Below are 21,300 nucleotides of genomic sequence, written 5' to 3' on the forward strand. Positions count from 1 at the left end.
ATTTTAATTTATTGCTTAGTTATACGTATAGTAAGAAGATTGAGTGCATCGTATAAAATACATTTGTAAATATTTATTATGTTTTCGACTAATGGCGATTTGTGGACGTGGCAGTGGTCCAATTACGCCCATCTACGAACTCGAAATACATCTGTATTTGCGTTACTTCGAGTATGTGAAATGTTGAAATAGTAGGTGCTTCTTACCTGTTTGATATTCATTTCAATTTAGAAAGAATTAAAGGTTTAAACTATTTTTTTATGTAAACTGTTTTTTATTCAATGAAACTAATTGTATAGGTAAATATAACTATATCTATTATACTACGATTTTAATGTTTTACTCGTAGTACTCTTGCTCGATGACGTTACTATAATTTTACAAATCTTCTGTTCTCTGGATTTCTTATTCTAAATTTAAGCAATCGCAGTTGCTCTTATGCTGCTGTCTAAAATTAAAATTAAATTAAAATAGGGCTACATACTCGTATAATGGTTGGCTTAATCATGAGGTGTTACATGTACATAGATTTGTAAATATTATTTTGCATACACACTCATGTACATAAGAACATAAATTTAATGTACTAAAAAGCCGACTAATGTCTAAATGGGTGAAATCTAAATAAAAAAGCATCTTGAATGTACAAGTGTGTATGTGTATGTGGATTTTAAGTACTCGTCAAATTAAGTGTTTATACGTTTGCGTATAACTAATCGCACTCAATCCTCTTATTTCTTTCCCATCTCTCCATACATTTATGTACTGTCTTTTAATTGCTATTCTATTTATTTTTTCTACGTACATATATTTTGAAAATTTATGTGTTTTACCAATATCTTGAATTATATTCAGAACAATTTGGTTTGTGCTGTATAACAGCAATATGTCAATATACAGTTAACTATGTAAGTAAATCAGTTGCGTTGAGCATAAATTGTATATCCATTTTTATTATGTAATTTTGCATTGTTCAACTAAAGATTATGAGATGAACATTTAACTTTTTGTACAAGAATTTTGTAACAATTAACCGTATAGTAAGAAGATTGAGTGCATTGTATAAAATACATAAATATTTATCAATCAACAAACAATAAAAGAGTATCTGTTTCGATCCTTAGGTGAATGTTATATGAAAAATGCAATCAAACAATAATTCAATTCTTTTCATAATAATAAAATTCGGTATTGTATATTATGTCCGTTATATATATGTATCAACTAATAAAGCCGATTGTGAAAATTAAATTTCCTATTCTAAATGTACGCACGGAAATGGATATGAAACTAATAAAATGCCTATGGTTTTTGATTTCTTTTCTCATATTTATGTAATATATTCTTATCCTTTAAAAGTTTTGTTTTCGTAAAATCCTAATTTTTAGCAAATATAGGCACCCTAAATATTAAAGCTTTTGCAAAACACTTTTACCTAATACAGAGTAACAACATTTTTTACTTAATTTTATTTTATTTAGTTTATTTTCAACATTTAGCTTTTCTTTAATTACGTTTTAGTTTATCTAACCATTTTTAACAATCTTTGTTTAGTTTTTTCGTTTAATTTGCAGATTTATATATAGTTTGCTCTCTTCAAGTCCTTTCGTGTATATCTTAATAAATTGTTTTCTACTTCATTATGGTTTGCTTTTTGCTAAGTTCTATATAATGAGTTATGTTATATTATATACTAATATAAATTGTTAGCTGGTATTTAAATAAAAATTACAATCCCTTAATCAGAAATTGGGGATCCGTTATTTTACAGTTTTATTTGCTTAAAGATTTATTTGTCCTTCAATAAATATATATATTGAAAAAGAATTTGCTGTTTTCCTTTTTGGGTATTTATGGTCCCAGACTTCGGGGAGATATACTCCAATTTGCAAAGTTGATTATTATTCCAAATGTTTAAAGATTGCAACTAAATACTATATTCTTTAAAATCAGTTAATTTTTGTGGGATATTTAAGAGAGTATATAATAACTCAAATTTAGGGGTTATGTTAAGTTATCACAAATATTAATGAATCCAAGTAGAATTTGGCTCAAAATTTCTCTAAATTGTTCAAAAAGAATATATACAATTTCACTGAATTCCAGTTATAAATACGCAATAAGATCGAAAACACTTTTCTTTTTAATTTGAAACACTAATCACGGCACATCCCGTATTTAATGATAAGATATACATAATAGGAAAGAACTACAGTAGTATTTAAGACGTTTATTTATCGAGTTTTTTATCATTGCAATAAATATTGAAATTATGAATTATTTACCCAATATGGACAAAGTTAGGTTAGGTTTTTGTAACTTGAAAAGCATTACAAGCAACAGTCATATATCAAGGTTCAAGTCTCGAATATAGTTTTTAAACTATTGCAAATGGTAACTAGTAATATCTTTGAAGAGAAATCGTCTTATATATAAAAACATAGGGAGCATTACTGCTTCTGTGTTGACAATTAAATGAATGACGTAAAAGTTAAATCTTCACCAATTTAAGTACAGCACAATTAAATAATTGGAAAACTTAGTTTCTAGATCCATGATGTAAATTCAGAAAATTATACAAAATATCTAGGTATAATTCGAAATCAATATGCGTTTTGAGAGTTATGAGTTATGTGCATGGGAATCATCGCCGACACAAAATATAGGTTTAGGGTGAATGCTATGAAATTTTGAAGATAAATACAATTTTACTGTTTTCGAACAAAATTTTACGCATTTAAATATTGTTTTTAATTTATTATTTTTAGATCAGTTTAAGTAGTGCTAAGATTTAAGAATACTTTTTAATAAAGTGCAAACTAAATGCTTTTAATAAGTGTATTTAATTAATTACATTGATAATCTTAAGGATTTATATAAAAGTTTTTACAATAAGATGTAGTAAATTCGACTCTTGATTTTTTTCTGAATATATGACCGATTACGGGGTTTGACTATTTCTTAAACATGTTTTTAGGTATTCAACATTTTTGAAACCCAGACATTAGTGCTCATAAGAGTTTAAAGCTGGTATTGAGTATTTTTTTACGTTAATGGTTGATAAAGCTTTTTTAGCCACAGTCTTGATTAATTAAATTTAATTGTTTGTGAATTACTTTCATATGCATTTCAATGATGAGTTGTTTGCATTTTCACGGGTTGTAATTGTATTCATATGAAGTACAATTGGTGTCGAATTTTTTTCAAATGAAAAATATATAAGAAAAACTTTTATCATACCTATGCTTTCAATATTGATTGAATATGTAGTATGTAGATATTTTTTGATGAAATTTAAAAAACACAGAGTAATTTTAATACATATAAAATACAAATGTATACACGCGCTTACTCCGCGATGATTTTGTTTAGGCAAAATGAGTGTGAAGTATGAAAATGGTATTAATCAATGCAGATAAATATTAATTAATAAAAAAAATATAAATTTTTAAAGAACTGTTTCAACAATAATTAAGTTATTTACATTGGCGCATACGTAACTAACATGTACACCTCTGATGTTTGACCAAATTGAACTCAAGACACGTTAAATTGGTTGTTTGAGGATATAAGACACATAAGATGCAGATAACGGCAATCATGTTAGTACGATCGTTCAATAGTTGTGCTCCAAAAAGAATTTTCAATTTACCGGCATTTTGAAGATCGTAACATTTTTTAATTTTTTGTGACGCTCTTAGTGGCAGCATTATTGATTGATTTAAATTAAACGAGTAATGTGACCAAAAATTATTGAAACATTTAAAACGGTGACATATCCTTTGAATATAAATATATAAATATAAACGCTTTTTGAGGCTATTTGAGGGTCAGCTGAATTTCAAAAGCACAAACAATAAACGAATGAATTTGAAAATGATATTTACCCTTTGATTTCAGGGGTCCAAGTATGTGTGTGTACATATGTGTAAAATGTTAAAAATATCAACTTGTGTGGCTATCAATAAAGTTGGATTGAATGTATTATATCTATCCTACACGTTATGCAAGGCGACTAGGGTATCTGATCTTTAACAATAATTTGTATTGCATATGGTTATTGACCTAGTATACTTGAAAATGAACATTAAATCGCCTTTCTACATTTTTGGGAATCACTTTTTATAGTACATGTATTTGTTAGAAATTATCAAATTTATGCAAGAAATACTTAAATGATACAGAAAGAAATGGAAAACAATGAACTTCATTGAAATTTAGGTATATTTGTTTAAAAGGTTTGAAAAAATATCTTAAGAAAGTGTTTTAGTACTTCACTGATTTGTTTGTGCACATTTATTGCACATTATATAAGCAAAAATAGCTTTAATTCAATATCTGACTTCTTGTTCAATTCCATTTATACACAATGACAAAACGGTTGCACGCTGACAAATGAGCAGTTTTTAACTACTAATATATGTAAATATGTGGCAAACGAACAAAACTAAAATATAAATATAGATGATGGACAATCCTTTTTTTCAGATTTCTCTTCTCTTGAGAATAACCAACCAGACACGCCCGTGTTGGACCGACTAAGGTTATTTTTTTGAAGCGCGGATGAAGACCGCAGAAAAGCTAAAAATTGATTAATTTCCTGGTAATTTTGGAATAATAATGGGTGGGACATATAAAATTTTTAATTTAAAAAGTAAATAAAAAAACGGCTTGATTTTTTCAAAGGTCTAACATTTATTTAAAAGGTTGTTTTATGAAATTTATTTGTGGAAAACAATTTCGGACAAATGACCACCACGGCTGAGTTTACAGTAGCTTATCCGATCCACCCAATTTTGGAGTACTTTTTCGATGGTTTCAGGCCTTATGGCAGCTATAGCAGCTTGAATCTCGTACTTTAGATCTTGAATTGTTTCTGGACGGTTGGCGTAACATTTATCTTTAATAGCTCCCCACAGAAAATAGTCTAACGGAGTTAAATCGCAGCTTCTGGGAGACCAATTCACATCACCTGTTTTGAAGATTTGAAGTAAAAGATTGAGTGTAGCGTTTGCTGTATGGCACGTAGCGCCGTCCTGTGCCCCAAATGCGACAATTCTGCTTGTTAACGTAACCATCGAGGTGGAAATGAGCCTCGTCCGAAAAGATGGTTTTTTGGTAAAATTGACCATCCTCGGTTTTTTTTTTTCAATATTTCCCAGTTTTCTTCTGGTGAATAGCGACCTATTTCGTAAATTTTAGACTTTTTACTGAATATCTGTCACTTTCCGAATGGTATTTGACGTTTCCAATGTCGCAATATATACATATATAGTTCAAATTTAAAACGTTAATATAAACGTATAATATAATTATATCTTTCAGTTCATTTACAAAAGCTGTCTATAAGGTAACACTAGCTATTATCACTTTGTAACCGTTTTGTTATTGAAAAATAAGTTAAATATTGAGTAAAAGATATTTTGCAATTTATAACAGAAAATAAATGTGTACAATCGAATTAGTGAAGTGTTAGGGGATATATGTAATAGTGAAAAATATTAAATCGAAAAAATACAAACTTCAAATAAATTTCAACTTTATACTGTAGAAAACTGCTCTTGAACAGTTTGAGCAGTCATGATTAGCTGACTGAATTTGACATTTCTGTAAACTATAACAAAAGTGGGGAATGGCTACTCATATTCTACTAACTATACTCGCGCCAGTCGCCATACATAATAGGATGAGAAGAATTTTCTATTGTAAATTGATTAGTTAAAATAAGAATTGTGTTTCAGTAAGCAGCGTAATATGGATTTTCGTTAATTAAAGTTCATACATATTTCTTTATCTAAATGTTTTGTTATTACTTATATAAGTCTTTTTTCCTTTTCCTTAAAAAGGTAAAACTGCATTTAAATATTTTGTCTACAAAATCACACGAATAAAATTGTACAGAATTCACTCACACTATCATTATAACATACATTCATTTTATTTTGGTCTTACGTACTATACAATAAATATTTTTTACTAAGAACTACATACAAATGTTGAGAATTTTTTTTATTTGGGACCAGATTTGCAAACCGGTGTCAAACCTGTCAATCCACATTCTCTGTATTAATGGAACCGAAATAAAACAGTTATAAAATGTATAATTTTAATTGTGTAAACATGTCACACTAATTAGAAATCGTATATACAAATTGGTACGTCTGCCCTTCAAATGCTATTTGAGACTCAATAATTATAATGTAAGTATCGGTATACATATGGTCTTTTATATATTTTCAAATTCGGTAATTTCTTGACTGATAGCGGGGTATTTTTCATTTTCCCTCTTGAGTTACAAAATAATTAAAACAACACACCTCAAACAGTCGCATATATAGACCTATTAGTTGTTAAATTTCAGGTGATGAAAATTATTGAGGGCTTTAATTCATTTGTAGTTGTATTTAAAATGTACATCTGTACATGTGTGTTGAATATAATGGGTTTTAAGTCGATCAGTGCTTACTGAAGTTGATAACAATAATATATTCTATTTTTTTATTGAGGTCCCCTGGAATAACTATATGTACATACATAAGTACATTCGAATAATAAGTGAAGTTATTTCGACGAAAACCAATTTGGGGCGATAAACAAAACGAACGTTAAAAGAATTAGATTTAGTCTACTAATTGCTCGATGTTGTTACGTCTTTTCTATATCCTTTGTTATACTTATAAATAAACGATAATTGCTTTAGGTCTCTGCACTTTTGACTTTTAACGAAAAAATATTACAAAGCCTGGATTTGAACGATCCAAATTTTGGTTTTTAACTTTACTAAGTTAAGTTTCTGTATCAATTTAGTGATTTTGTTGTGTTTAATATAAATCTCATTATCATCATCTTTTACTACTCCACAACATACTGAATTATATGTTTACCTTTTTTTTATAAATCCCTTTTTTTATAGAACCCTTGGCTTGGTATAAAAGTAAAGCAATTGTTTTCGAGATATTGAGTCATAAGTGAAAAAGTCATTTCTCCGTTTTTCGTTCAGTTTTTCTCCAAAATCGAAATATTTGCTTCGAAGTTCGAAACAAGTTTTCCTCTTCTGACAATGTCCATCATAATTATAGACCTCAATCAAATTTCATGTTGCGATTTTAAGCCACCAACATAGTACATACATATGAACATCTGTTTTCATATTTTTTTCAAAATCTGACTTTGGTCACTTATAGCATCTGTCATATACACAAGCCTAACAGACATATGTTTTACCTCTTTGAAATAAGAAGAAATGTTTAGTAACTTATACTTGTACACCATAATTAATAATTATGTTTGAAATGAGCTTAATCTCGTACTGCGAAGGCAAATATTTAAATTTTGGAGAATACATTTTCCCTTTTAACTCAATTAGTTTGGTCCAATACCCAAAAAAAATGTTTTTGCCGTATAGTGCAATTAATAATACTCATTATATTATATTGATCTTTTTAATATTTTATAAATGAAAATACATATCTTTTTGATAAATTTACGTTGATGTCTTTTCCTCAATTACGCTTATGAAACATGTGTATCTCCAGATTTTAAAAGATGTAAGTAAGATGTTTACATGATTGTGCTCTGATGGACGTTTTAGGACCAAGAGCCCGCAAGAATCCACTTTAGTCGATTAATTAAGAGGTCTCGGTGTGTACATACTATTGGGTATTACATAATATTGTATATACCCGTATATTTCGGATGTAAAACAGAACCATGGTGAAATCATAAGCAAGTGTACCACTATCAATTCTGCAGGTTATATTTTTGGAGAAAAATTTTCACCAACAAAAACATTCTAGTAATATTATTAAGTTTCTTATTGAAAGTATATTATAAATAGTTAGAGTAAAATAAGTTTTTATCCAAAAAATGTATGTACAATATGTTTTTGCGTCCAAAGTATATGAATTCAGAATTAGCGTTCTTTTTACATCGCTACCGCGAATCCGGTTTTAGGCCCATTGTCTCCTATGCAAAGTTGTTCAGAATGATTCGTAGAATTCGCTGATTTAATATACTTGTACATAGTATGTATGTAACATATAAGTAAAAGTAAAGGGAATTTGAACAATATTCAATGAATATCGAAGCAATCAAAATTTAAACAAGAACCATTTTTGGATGTATGGTATTTTTACCATGCACTGGAAGCTTTAACAATATACTTAACTGTTGTAGATAAATCTCATTTCGTACTTTCTTTGCAGCGTTTCTTTAATTTATGAATATGTACAAGTATATAGTACATAAAAACACATAATTACGGTTGAAATATCCATATACACATATATATGGGAAAAACATAAGTATATGTATGTACGTTCCATGTATCTAAGATTACTTTTGTTGACCGATCATTATAAATTAAAAATTATCTAAATATGTTAACGCAATGTTAAATGTGTATATATGTACATGTATGAATAGAACTAGGTGATATCTTAAATTATTAGGTCGCTTTCATTTCGAAGAAGCCTTAAAGTAGTCTGTTTTCGAAATGAAATCGTTAGAATTAGTACTATTACCACTATTTATAAAGCTATAGCTATTATATAGACGTTGTCTCTTCCTGGTAAATTTATTGGTAGCCATGGTCGCGGCTGTTGTGCATACGGTTGGTGATGCTGAGTGCGCTTCTTGTAGTTGTGTTGTCGTTGATGAACTATCCGGCGAATCTTGTATGGTTGTTTCAGCGTCTTCGGAAATTGTAGTCTCCATGATGAAATGTAAAGCATTGGGAACTCTTCGGCCGACATTTGATGATAAATCGGAATTGCATTTGACTCCGGCAATAATATTTTCTGGTTTTGCAATATTTAACTTGGGTGACGTTAGAGATAGTGGTGTAATGGTAGGCATTTCGATGTTTGTGACGGGCATGGAGCACTCAATTTCTTCTATTCAGCTGCCATATTTATTGGAAGATGCGTAGCTATTAACTGCGGCAGATCCATTCGATGGCATGTGAGTATCAGGCACTAAATGTGGAGTTCTACTAGATACAGGTGGCAAAATAGGACTGGTTGGCCAATGGTATGTTGCAGCAACATTATTGGATGAGGGAACACTTCTATGCAAAAAGCAAGCAGTTTGATCACGGTTAATAACATTAAATATACTGATTTATTTAAAAAATGATCAAAAGTTTATTGTTTTGAAGTATGAGTTTTTGCAGGGCAGATATCTGTACTAACAGTTACTCTAAATTGATTTATCAAACTATGTAAAATGTTTTAAATAAGATCTAGCAAAGTACTTGAATTAGAAAACCGTATTCGGTAAACTGTAACTAATAATGATTCTCATTCATTATAATATTATTTAGTATTGTTTTTGAAAAGGTATGTCATTCAGTTTGCCATTTGGGCTTGTATTTAAAACTGGTGGTTTACTTTTGAATCATCCTGTAACAGACAATTTACTTTCTTTTTTGTAAGAGTAAATTCATACCGCGTTGAAAAATTTCTAGAGAGATCACAAGGGCTTATGGTTGTTATGATTGGCTTGACGAACCATTCAGGGATGGATAAAAATCACTTCTAAGGTGTTAATTGGTCACATTTGATCACTCTTCTTTGTCTAGAATATTACATTAATATGTAATAAATTTACTTTTAACCGATTCACAAGAAACAAGAGCCAAGGCAAGAATTTCTGTTCGAGCACTGCATTTCTTCAAGTATTTTTCTGCATGAAAGTGTAAAATTTTGTGGAAGTGGATAGGGAGGAAACTGAAAACTTAAGTGCAAGGAGAAGCATTTGCACATACATGAGAAATAGATAAATTATACACAAACCTTGAGTGGGGAAATAACATCGGAGATGCGTTGAACAGGGACTGTGGCGATGCCTGAACTGAAGAAGCTGCTGCATCTGGATGTAGAAAGTTTTTGCGTTGTTCTATCCTTTCTTGATGTTGAGTTAGACAACGAGATATTACGTCAGGTAAGCTCTCTAAATGATCCTACAATGACAATTACAATGTTTATATATTACATAATTATACACTACATATACATACGTATGTATATGTGAAGTTGGTTTTTGATAATTTTTAATGTACCTGCAATGACTGCAATTTGTCCTCTAAATTTGTGAGTCGCTCTTCAATAGCATCTTGACGACTCGACATGTCCGAAATAATCTCGTAGACGGTGTTTTGAGTCTAAAATATTGTTAAGGTATTTAATTAGCTTACTTATATTTGCAAAAAAATTATAATTGGAAGTGTAGGTTAACACAATTCGAAAAAATGCGTGACGGAATATTTACCGCTACCCACTACAAGAATGCTAAACTACAATTAGAGCAATTTAAACACGCCACTAACAGTTTGCGTCGCTTCTGACGCCTTTGAGCTTTCATGATAAATCGTTAATAGCAGCAATATAACTAATTGGGCATCATCCAATGGTACCCGTATCATCCAGGAGTTTCTTCTATACATTTGTGTCAAAGAATATGAATTAGTCCGTTTATTAAAATCTATAACATCCGCGGAACCCACGAATGTAGTTGGGATATATGTAACTCATTTGAAGTGAATAAACGTTATATTTTTAATAATAAATTATTTTTAATCCCAGCTTCATTTTTATTTTCTAATAGTTAAAATCTAAAATCTCATCGTAGTAAAACGTGCTAAAGCAATTAATTACAAACGTAGAGTATTATCTTCTGACTGTCTGATCGAAAAGCCACCAACGATCATATTAAGACACGTCTCCAGAGTTTTAGACGTGAGTACGTTCCGAGGTCCTAACATCAACTCAAACCACTATCTTGTTACAGCCGAGATACGCACCCGCCTCGGTGCAGCAAAAAACGCACTTCAACAAACACAAGGAAGGTTCGACGTCAAGAAGCTGCAATCACAACGATTTTCTACTCGACTTGCACTCCTCTCTCTGAGAGCACTCATAAACAACTCGGTATAAGGGAACTGTGGGACGGCATTTCAAGCTCCTTACGTACAGCTGCAACCAGAACCATAGGTTTTCGGAAAATGCAAAAGAGGTGACCTAGTAACCGATGCCCAGAGCATACGAAAATTATGGAGGGAACACTTCAACACCCTGCTGAATGGCAGTGAAAGCATAACGCCAGGCAAAGGCGAACTCGATTCCCCAATTGATGATGATGACAGTCATAACATCGAAGTCGTAAATAATTTTACCTATCTTGGAACCAGTATTAACACCACCAACAATGTCAGTCTAGACGCAGAATAACTCTTGCCAACAGGTTAGAATTAAGCTTCCCTTTTAATTCGGTTATTATGGACATCCAACGCAGAATAACTCTTATGAACAGGTGCTACTTCGGACTGAGTAGGCAATTGAGAAGTAAAGTGCTCTCCCGACGAACAAAAACTTAACTCTACAAGTCATTCATTATTTCCGTCCTACTATATGATGTAGAGGCATGGACAATGACAACATCTGTTAAGTCAAAGATGGAACGATGACCTGTATGAGATATACGACGACATTGACATAGTTTAGCGAATTAAAAGACAACTATATCTATTCTATATCTACATATCTATTCAGAGATAAAAGTATTTTTAAAACTTGATTTGACACAATTTTGATTTATAGTTATTACCATCAAAAATGAATTGAACGAATATTTAGTATATGCAAATCTATCGCATAGAAGATGTTGTCACTACCTTATTTTTCAGAAAAAAGGGGACGGCGTGGTTGAGTTTTTAAGAGTTCTTATAAAAAGAGTTATATGGCAACGGAAATAATCTATAACTTTTGTATGCATAACTTTTGTATGCATGTGAAAAAACATAACATCAAAAGATATGTGAAAAATTCATATAATTCAGTTTTAAGGGTTTTTTATTTTTATCTTATACAAAGTTTTATTTTTTTTTTTAATTTATTTGGTATGATCGAACGTTTTTATGTCCTAAACAATCTGTTTTTTTTTATTTAAAATATTTATTTTTTCTTTTTATATTGACATAACATCGGAAAAAGGACCTAATTTTCAATCAAAAATCTCAAGTCAAAATTTCAGATTAATTTAAAAGGTGAGTAAACCTTATCACTACTGAAATATCTTCTTTCTGATGGTATTAATACTTAATACATTTACTGTGGTAAATTTGCGCAGAAAACCTAAAAAAGACACCAGTAAACAGCTAGAAAACTATTCAAAACTGCTTTTTTCGTTTCTTTTTCTTCTTCTTTAATGGCGTAGAAATCGCTTACGCGGTTATAGCCGAGTTGGGGACGTTTTTACGTGGCGGGTCCCAAACCCAGGGCACAACCCTTTGTTTCATCTACCCATAATTTTGTAGTACATATATATAATGAAACATCAGTAAAAAATCAGTTTTAAATCGTAAATTGGTGTAAAACTGTAAATCGAAATTTCGAAATTTCCCTCACGGAAGCGAGCGAACCATTGTTGTGCTACATTAACTGATACACCATCGTTTCCGTAAACTTCACAAATTTCATTGGTGGCTTGCATGACATTCTTCCCTTTTTATAAAGTTTAAAATATAGTGAATTTCATCTTATATTGACTCTTTTTGACTTTTGACTTTTGATTATTTTGATTTTTGAACAGCTTTAACCCTCAAAACCTCCAAATTAACTATTTTTAGTGGAATCGGTTAGTTTTATGGGAAAAATATACAGAAATTATTATTTTTTTTTTTTACTTTTTATTTATAACACATATAACACAAAAAAACAATGAGTAACAGTGATAAAGAAAGTGGGCAAAATTATGAGTAAAATGGAAATCCTTCAGGACAAATGAAAGTTCTTGAAACAATTATTGTTTCTGGTATAGCATAAAGCTAACCCGCACTTTTCACACACCGTGTGAGTGAACGCGGCACATTTCGGGAACTTGCATCGGATTTTTTTTCCGCACATTGAGGCCAGTGCCCGACTTTCACTGAAGAAAAAGCTTCATTGGAAAAAAGTAACCGCACTTAGTTTGTTTTGCTTATGCTTGATTAGAGGAATGGAGTGTAGACTACATTCTACATTGCTTGACAAGACGAAAAAAATTACTACGAGTAGAATTTAGGAAGGTGAAACGGTTTGTTGCCTGTGGTCTACCATACGTTATAGAGGGTTAACTTTTTCTCAATTTGGTTAAATGAAACTTAAAATCTCGCCTTTCCAACTATATGGTGAGGCACAATGTGATTGGTAGTATTGGTGATATACGACTGCAACGACATGTATTAACAAAATACGAAAAAACTTTTTTCGACTATTCAATATTTTAAATTAAAAGAAGTAAGGAAGGGCTAAGTTCGGGTGCAACCGAACATTTTATATCGTACAACTTACAAGAAACAAGGGGAAATACCTTAAGATACAAAACGTCAACCAGAGGTTAGGAATATAGGCAATTTTATATATGTGACCTGGAGGATGGAGTCATGTGTAGAAGTTCACGCAAGTGAGGAAAGTTCTCTGATCGCCATTCACTTGGGAGTGGCCAGAAACGATTCTTTTGCATATGACTCAAGCAGCTCACGACTTCCGGTCTTTGACCAAGTATCCTCTGGGTAGCCTAAGAACATCCGTTTGAAGGCGAGCTAACGTGAGAAGGCGAAACATCCCCTGCATAGGATTGTGCGCTGGGTTTGGGACCCGCCACGTAAAAAAACACCCCCAATGAAAAGGAACAACAAGCCTCGGATGAGTGACCCCCCTTTTGATGACGACCATGGCAAACGAAATAAGGGCTACGAATTGAGGGCATGCACCTGGAATGTCCGGTCCCTTAATTGGGAAGGTGCCGCTGCCCAGCTGGTTGATGTCCTCGTGAAAATAAAGGCTGACATCACCGCCGTCCAAGAAATGCGATGGACGGAACAAGGACAGAGACGAGTAGGTCCCTGTGACATTTACTACAGTGGCCATATAAAGGAGCGCAAATTTGGTGTTGGATTCGTGGTGGGAGAGAGACTCCGTAGCCGAGTACTATCATTCACTGCGGTGAATGAACGTCTAGCCACAATCCGCATCAAAGCGAGGTTCTTCAACATATCGCTGATTTGCGCCCACGCTCCGACGGAATAGAAGGACGATGTGACCAAAGATGCCTTCTATGAGAGCTTGGAGCGCACTTATGAGAGCAGCCCCCGCCACGATGTCAAAATCGTGCTTGGCGGCTTTAAGGACAGGGTCGGCAAAGAAGATGTCTTTGGCACAACGGTCGGTAAATTCAGCCTCCACGACGAAACATCCCCAAATGGGTTGAGGCTGATCGACTTCGCCGGGGCCCGAAATATGGTTATCTGTAGTACTAGATTCTAGTTCCAGCATAAGAAGATACATCAAGCTACCTGGCTGTCTCCGGATCGAAAAACCACCAACCAGATCGATCATTTTGTGATAGACGGAAGACACGTCTCCAGTGTTTTAGATGTACGTGCGCTCCGAGGTCCTAACATCGACTCGGACCACTATATTGTTGCAGCCAAAATTCGCACCCGCCTCTGTGCAGCAAAAAACGCACGCCAACAAACACAAGGAAGGTTCAACGTCGAGAAGCTGCAATCACAACAGACAGCCGAACGTTTTTCTACTCGGCTTGCACTCCTGCTCTCTGAGAGCATTCATCAACAATTCGGTATAAGGGAACTGTGGGACGGCATTTCAAACTCCTTACGTACAGCTGCAACCGAAACCATTGGTTTTCGGAAAGTGCAAAAGAACAGCTGGTACGACGAGGAGTGCCGTGTCGCAGCGGAAAGAAAACAGGCTGCCTACCTCGCAACGTTACGATCGACCACAACACGTGCGGGATGGGATAGATACCGAGAGTTGAAGAGGGAAGCGAGACGCATTTGTAGACAGAAAAAGAAAGAGGCCGAAATGCGTGAGTACGAAGAGCTTGATAAGCTGGCCGACAGGGGTAATGCTCGAAAATTCTACGAAAAGATGCGGCGACTTACAGAAGGTTTCAAGACCGGAGCATACTCTTGTAGAACCCCCAAAGGTGATCTAGTTACCGATGCCCAGAGCATACTTAAATTATGGAGGGAACACTTCTCCAGCCTGCTGAATGGCAGTGAAAGCACAACACCGGGAGAAGGCGAACCCGATTCCCCAATCGATGACGATGGAGCAGACGTTCCATTACCCGACCATGAAGAAGTTCGAATAGCAATTACCCGCCTGAAGAACAACAAAGCGGCAGGGGCCGATGGATTGCCGGCCGAGCTATTCAAACACGGCGGCGAAGAACTGATAAGGAGCATGCATCAGCTTCTTTGTAAAATATGGTCGGACGAAAGCATGCCCAACGACTGGAATTTAAGTGTGCTATGCCCAATCCATAAAAAAGGAGACCCCACAATCTGCGCCAACTACCGTGGGATTAGCCTCCTCAACATCGCATATAAGGTTCTATCGAGCGTATTGTGTGAAAGATTAAAGCCCACCGTCAACGAACTGATTGGACCTTATCAGTGTGGCTTTAGACCTGGCAAATCAACAACCGACCAGATATTCACCATGCGCCAAATCTTGGAAAAGACCCGTGAAAGGAGAATCGACACACACCACCTCTTCGTCGATTTCAAAGCTGCTTTCGACAGCATGAAAAGGAGCTGCCTTTATGCCGCGATGTCTGAATTTGGTATCCCCGCAAAACTAATACGGCTGTGTAAACTGACGTTGAGCGGCACCAAAAGCTCCGTCAGGATCGGGAAGAAGCTCTCCGAGCCGTTCGATACCAAACGAGGTTTCAGACAAAGCGACTTCCTATCGTGCGACTTTTTCAATCTGCTTCTGGAGAAAATAGTTCGAGCTGCAGAACTTAATCGAGCAGGTACAATCTTCTATAAGAGTGTACAGCTGCTGGCGTATGCCGATGATATTGATATCATCGGTCTCAACACCCGCGCCGTTAGTTCTGCTTTCTCCAGACTGAACAAGGAAGCAACGCAAATGGGTCTGGCAGTGAACGAGGGCAAGACGAAATATCTCCTGTCATCAAACAAACAGTCGTCGCACTCGCGACTTGGCACTCACGTCACTGTTGACAGTCATAACTTTGAAGTTGTAGATAATTTCGTCTATCTTGGAACCAGCGTAAACACCACCAACAATATCAGCCTAGAAATCCAACGCAGGATAACTCTTGCCAACAGGTGCTACTTTGGACTGAGTAGGCAATTGAGAAGCAAAGTCCTCTCTCGACAGACAAAAACCAAACTCTATAAGTCACTCATAATTCCCGTCCTGCTATATGGTGCAGAGGCTTGGACGATGTCAACAGCGGATGAGTCGACGTTGCGAGTTTTCGAGAGAAAAATTCTGCGAAAGATTTATGGTCCTTTGCGCGTTGGCCACGGCGAATATCGCATTCGATGGAACGATGAGCTGTACGAGATATACGACGACATTGACATAGTTCAGCGAATTAAAAGACAGCGGCTACGCTGGCTAGGATGAAAACACTCCAGCTCTGAAAGTATTCGACGCAGTACCCGCCGGGGGAAGCAGAGGAAGAGGAAGACCTCCACTCCGTTGGAAGGACCAAGTGGAGAAGGACCTGGCTTCGCTTGGAATATCCAATTGGCGCCACGTAGCGAAAAGAAGAAACGACTGGCGCGCGGTTGTTAACTCGGCTATAATCGCGTAAGCGGTGTCTACGCCAATTAAGAAGAAGAAGACCTGGTCTATGAAAAGGGAGCTAACGTGCGAAAACTAGTTTTCTGGGAAACAGCTGTTAAAAATAAACAACACGTTTCGTCAGTTTCTCTTTATCTCATTAATTGTTCTCCTTTCCAGAGGCTCCAAGGACGTCCAGTAAGTGTTGTTTTTTGGTCGGAATATTATTATAGTTCATCGTGTATGTTGCTAGTGTGGAACATTTAAAAAAGTAACACTGAAGAAGTGACGTTTACTCTAATACCGCGCAGCTGCTGTTGTCTTGTTTTCATTCGTCTCTCTTTCCGGATGTTCTGTTATCACATTTGTGTAAGTGTTTCTGTTGATTATCGTCAAGTTATGACTTTTTGGATTCTATCACGTGAAAAAACATCTCATCTTCCATCCGAATCAACTAAAAAGTGAAAATTGATTTTTTGACACCTAAGCCCCCTTTCCGTAGACCAGGTCACATATACATATGGAGTATCATGCACTGTCCGACAAATTCGGCATACGATTTGTTTAAGGTATCCCAAATACAAACACCAATCTAATGGAGCAAAGTCTGTCGGATGCTGAAAATCCTGGTAATAATTATATGGCGGCTAGGTCAAGTTTTCGCCCAATTGTGTCTATATTAGGCACTATGATATATGACTGAGGAAAATATGTTATGTAATCTTCAGTGAGATAACTGAAATGTTAAGTGATATATCCAGCATAAAGTTACCTGGAAGTTCGAAAATCTTTTTATTAGATATATGGGGGCTCAGGAAGCATTGACCCGATTCAACACATATTTGATACACAGAATTATTATTGTTAAAAAAGGATTCTATCTCAATTTCAACTGTATATCTCACTCATTGACAAATATTTTCGGTCAAAAGTCAACTAGAGATACTGGGGTCCACATATTCGATACTTATTACTGCAAAATTGTATTCCGTTATACTAATTACTTCTTGTTTTGTATACTGCAAAGTGAAAGATCAAAAGGATTTTTAAATTGTGTTATATGGGAAGTAGGCGTAATTGGTTCTCATAAAGCCCTTTTGTTCTATCTCATAGGCAAAATTTAATGTCTCTGGCGTAATTAGTTATTGTTTTATCGCCCTTTTAGTACTTTTGAACTGTACTGTTACATATATGGAAAGTGAGCGGGGTTATGTTCCGATTGGCTACGACCACTTTTTCTTACATTTTTTACCCAGAGGTGCCCTTTGCTACTGCAATCCCCTGTACCAAATTACAGTTTTATATCTTAATTTAGTGCTTAGTTATGGCACTTTGTAAGCATTTGGAACCTGTATACGAAGTTTCGTTGAGATATCTCAATTTTTACTTAAGTTTATATATATAACCCATCTATATCGTTTCGATTTAGATGATGCGTACAACCGTGAGGTGTACAAAACTATATTACTTTGTAGCAACAGGCTGAAAGAGTACAAAAAACGATTTGTTTGGGACATAAGAAGGTAAATTCAAACCAAATTAAAAATATTTTTTTTTTGTTTTAGAAGATAAAAATAAAACCCAAAAACTGAGTTATATGAAAATTCCACATACATTTTGAGGTTGTGTCGTAAAAGGATGTAATTAAGAAACCAATTGTCGCTGTGATCAGGGATAATAACAACTAAGAACAAATTGATTAAAAACCGAAAATTCCAAGGAAAGATGGAGTCACATCTATAGAGAAAGCGATGCATTGTTATGCTTTTACAAACCAAAGCTGATCTTTGCACAGGATATCGAAGAAGAAGGTGACGAAGTTGTTGACTATGACACAGAAGAGTCAAGTTAATCCTTGTGTAAGACCAAATTAAAGAAACGCATGCCATTAAATTAGTTTATAAAAATTTTTCACATCGTTAACATTCCAATTGTTTTCTCGATTTTAATAATTCTTGCCGACGCTTATGGACAGACATACTATGCCAATTTTGTGCCCATTTAGATCCGATTGTTGAAGTTATGGTAGTATAGAAAGAAACCTAAGTACACCTGCATTAAAAAGTAACTAAATATGTAGCCTTACTTTATTTAAAGATAACGTTTAACGGAACATTTTTATCTATGAGCAATACAAATGCAACCTCTGTGCCAATATTTGAAAATTAAAATATTTGATTACATATACCATATATTATTGTAAGTGGATCAAAATTTAATGCTTAATGTAATGAATACCAAATGCAAATTACTTCATCCCTTACCTTGGCCATGTCTGTTATTGTATTGGCATTATCCATTAGTTTTCGTTGATCCATTTTAACCTTTCGTAACCTGTTTGACATCAGAAAAATCGAAAAATTCATTAGACGAAACAAATGTCTCCTTACTTAGGTAATATACGAATAATATATGTAAATTTAAATTTATTGCAGTTGAATTTAGTGTCGAAAAAACTTTGCTTTGTTAAAATCCTTTGTGGAACTATTCTTTATATAAATGAAAATGAGTCGCTATAAGTCCATGAAACTTTGGGACATCAATAATTGCATTATGTGCGTATTTATTTCCAGTGATTTAATAAAAAAAATATTAATCTTCAATAATCCAGTGGTTCATTTATAATTCTGCATGTTTTCATGTTTAACGGAACATTTTTATTTTATTTCGTAATAAACATTTCGCGTAAATAATGATTACGTAATTTCGAAGAAGAATTATGTCTTCGGAAAGAGTCTCCTTTCACTACTAAAAAGGGCCGGAATCACAATTAAAAAATCAGCAGAACCGCAAATTGTAGCGAACATAGAGTGTTCAATTTTTTCTTCTCTTCAACACTACATACATAGATAAAAATTAACATATGATTAAAATTTATTAATAATGTGTTTCCAAGTCAACCTAAGACAGTGCAATCAGTTTGTTGATAATCTTCATTTTATTCCACGCGAATTCCAACAACATTCCCAAACAAGGTACTGAGTTTTCCAATAAGGATAATTTGATTTATAATTATCATTTCGGCTACTTTTAATATGTGGTTATCTGTAATTTTTTTCATTGTTTTCAGTAATGTTTACATTTTACAAATTATTCAATTTTACTATCAAATAATCGTTCTCTAATTGGAATTTTTCGTGCGGTTTTGCTATTCGTCGAAAATTTTGAGCGTACATTTTCCTTACATAACGTTCAAGTGCCAATAACACAAAGAGCCACTCAAACTCCTGAAAATATTGCTGCCGTTCAAGCAAGTGTTTGCTGAGGACCGTAAATTGATTATTTTAAGAATACATTATTTAAAGAATACATATACTTGTCCGACCTAACACCATTAGACTACTTCTTGTGGGGTTATTTGAAGTCATTGGGCTTTAGCAATAAACTAGACTGTCTTTAAGCTTTAGAAATTAATAGTGAAAGTGCTATTCATACCCTATTACTTGATTTAGTGCAACTCGAAAATTTGCTTCATCGAATTCGTTCATACAAAACAAGTCTTGAAGTCAATTAGTGTGTGTGTTTTTTTTTTAAATCATTTCACTTTTATTGGAAAACCCTGTTAATGATCATAACTGACATTGAGTAACTAATTTAATTTTAGAACCCCCATACCTAGTTTTTAGTGTAAAAAGACTAAAATAGAACAGAGTTTTCAAGAGGATAGCAAAAATTTATAAAATTAAATTTTAGAAATGGTTTTAGAGCCATTACAAAAATATCTATTATATTAATATACATATATTAAATTTATATAAAATTACCGATATTTTTGTTTAAAGGACAAAATATTTATTTTTAATATATATCATGTTAATTTTTCTTTATGAGTCGGGGAAACCTTAAGTTTTGTATCTAGAAACACTCAACGACCATGAAATTTATATGTATGACTTCTAACTGAAATTTAAATTAGGCAACATTATTTACTTATTTAAAACAGGCGCATATTTCGTTTTTGTAATTTCACTACATTTGTGAAAGTAGTTGCGCTATACAATGTTTTGTCGTTAATAATGCATGTTAAGATTACTTAAAATATCAAATAATATCAAGCGCTTAAGTGTATCCGACATACTACGGGAAACGGAAATGTTCTCTCTTCTTTTCACTAAATTTTATTTTATAAAATAGCCAAAACATTTTGAACACTGAACTTTCTTATACGTATTTAAGAGAATAGCTTAACTATATAGAGAAAATTATTTAAAAAGATTGGTTATAATTTCCATTGATTTACTAAATCTTTAAGTGGATCAGACAAACAATTTTCTTAAATATAATTCGATTTTAATCTAAGCTAAAAACACCAAACTTCAATGGAACGATGAAATATAAAATTCAATCATCTTAAAGTACATCACTTACAGTTCCTTGCTTCGACGAAAGTATTCAGCTTAACACAACTTTTTAATCAATAAATATGTATGTACGCACCCTTATACATACATATGTACATCTATATATGTATTTGCATGTACAAGTGCTTGTTCTAATTTTTGGGACAAATTTGTTGAAAAATACGAAGCAGTAGAAATAAATTTCGTCGTTAAGATTGCAGAAAATCGTATCTCAATCTCATGTTGACCACTAAAACTGGGGATATTTTCTGTAGTTTTTAGAAGAACCACCACACAACATATTTAAATATTGTTGTGAGAGATAAGTGTGAGAGGTAAAGAAGAAGAAGTAG

General features: G+C 33.6%; 1 protein-coding gene across 26 annotated transcripts in view; it reads right to left on the reverse strand.

The window, feature by feature from the left end:
* Nucleotides 1–21,300, reverse strand: part of LOC105233047 (small conductance calcium-activated potassium channel protein) — a 334,439-nt gene that overhangs the window by 180,007 nt on the left and 133,132 nt on the right. For 23 of the 26 annotated variants that reach the window (XM_049454625.1, XM_049454618.1, XM_049454621.1 and 20 more), the window contains 4 exons: nucleotides 18,872–18,941; nucleotides 10,061–10,162; nucleotides 9,795–9,961; nucleotides 252–9,067 (listed from right to left, as the gene is read on the reverse strand). In XM_049454625.1, coding sequence (XP_049310582.1) covers nucleotides 8,899–9,067; nucleotides 9,795–9,961; nucleotides 10,061–10,162; nucleotides 18,872–18,941 — 508 coding nt within the window. In that variant the 3' untranslated portion in view covers nucleotides 252–8,898. The other 3 variants (XM_049454632.1, XM_049454626.1, XM_049454631.1) reach the window with 3 other exon arrangements.

This window comes from Bactrocera dorsalis, chromosome 4 (assembly GCF_023373825.1).
Source record: "Bactrocera dorsalis isolate Fly_Bdor chromosome 4, ASM2337382v1, whole genome shotgun sequence".
NCBI classification, from domain to species: Eukaryota; Metazoa; Arthropoda; class Insecta; order Diptera; family Tephritidae; genus Bactrocera; species Bactrocera dorsalis.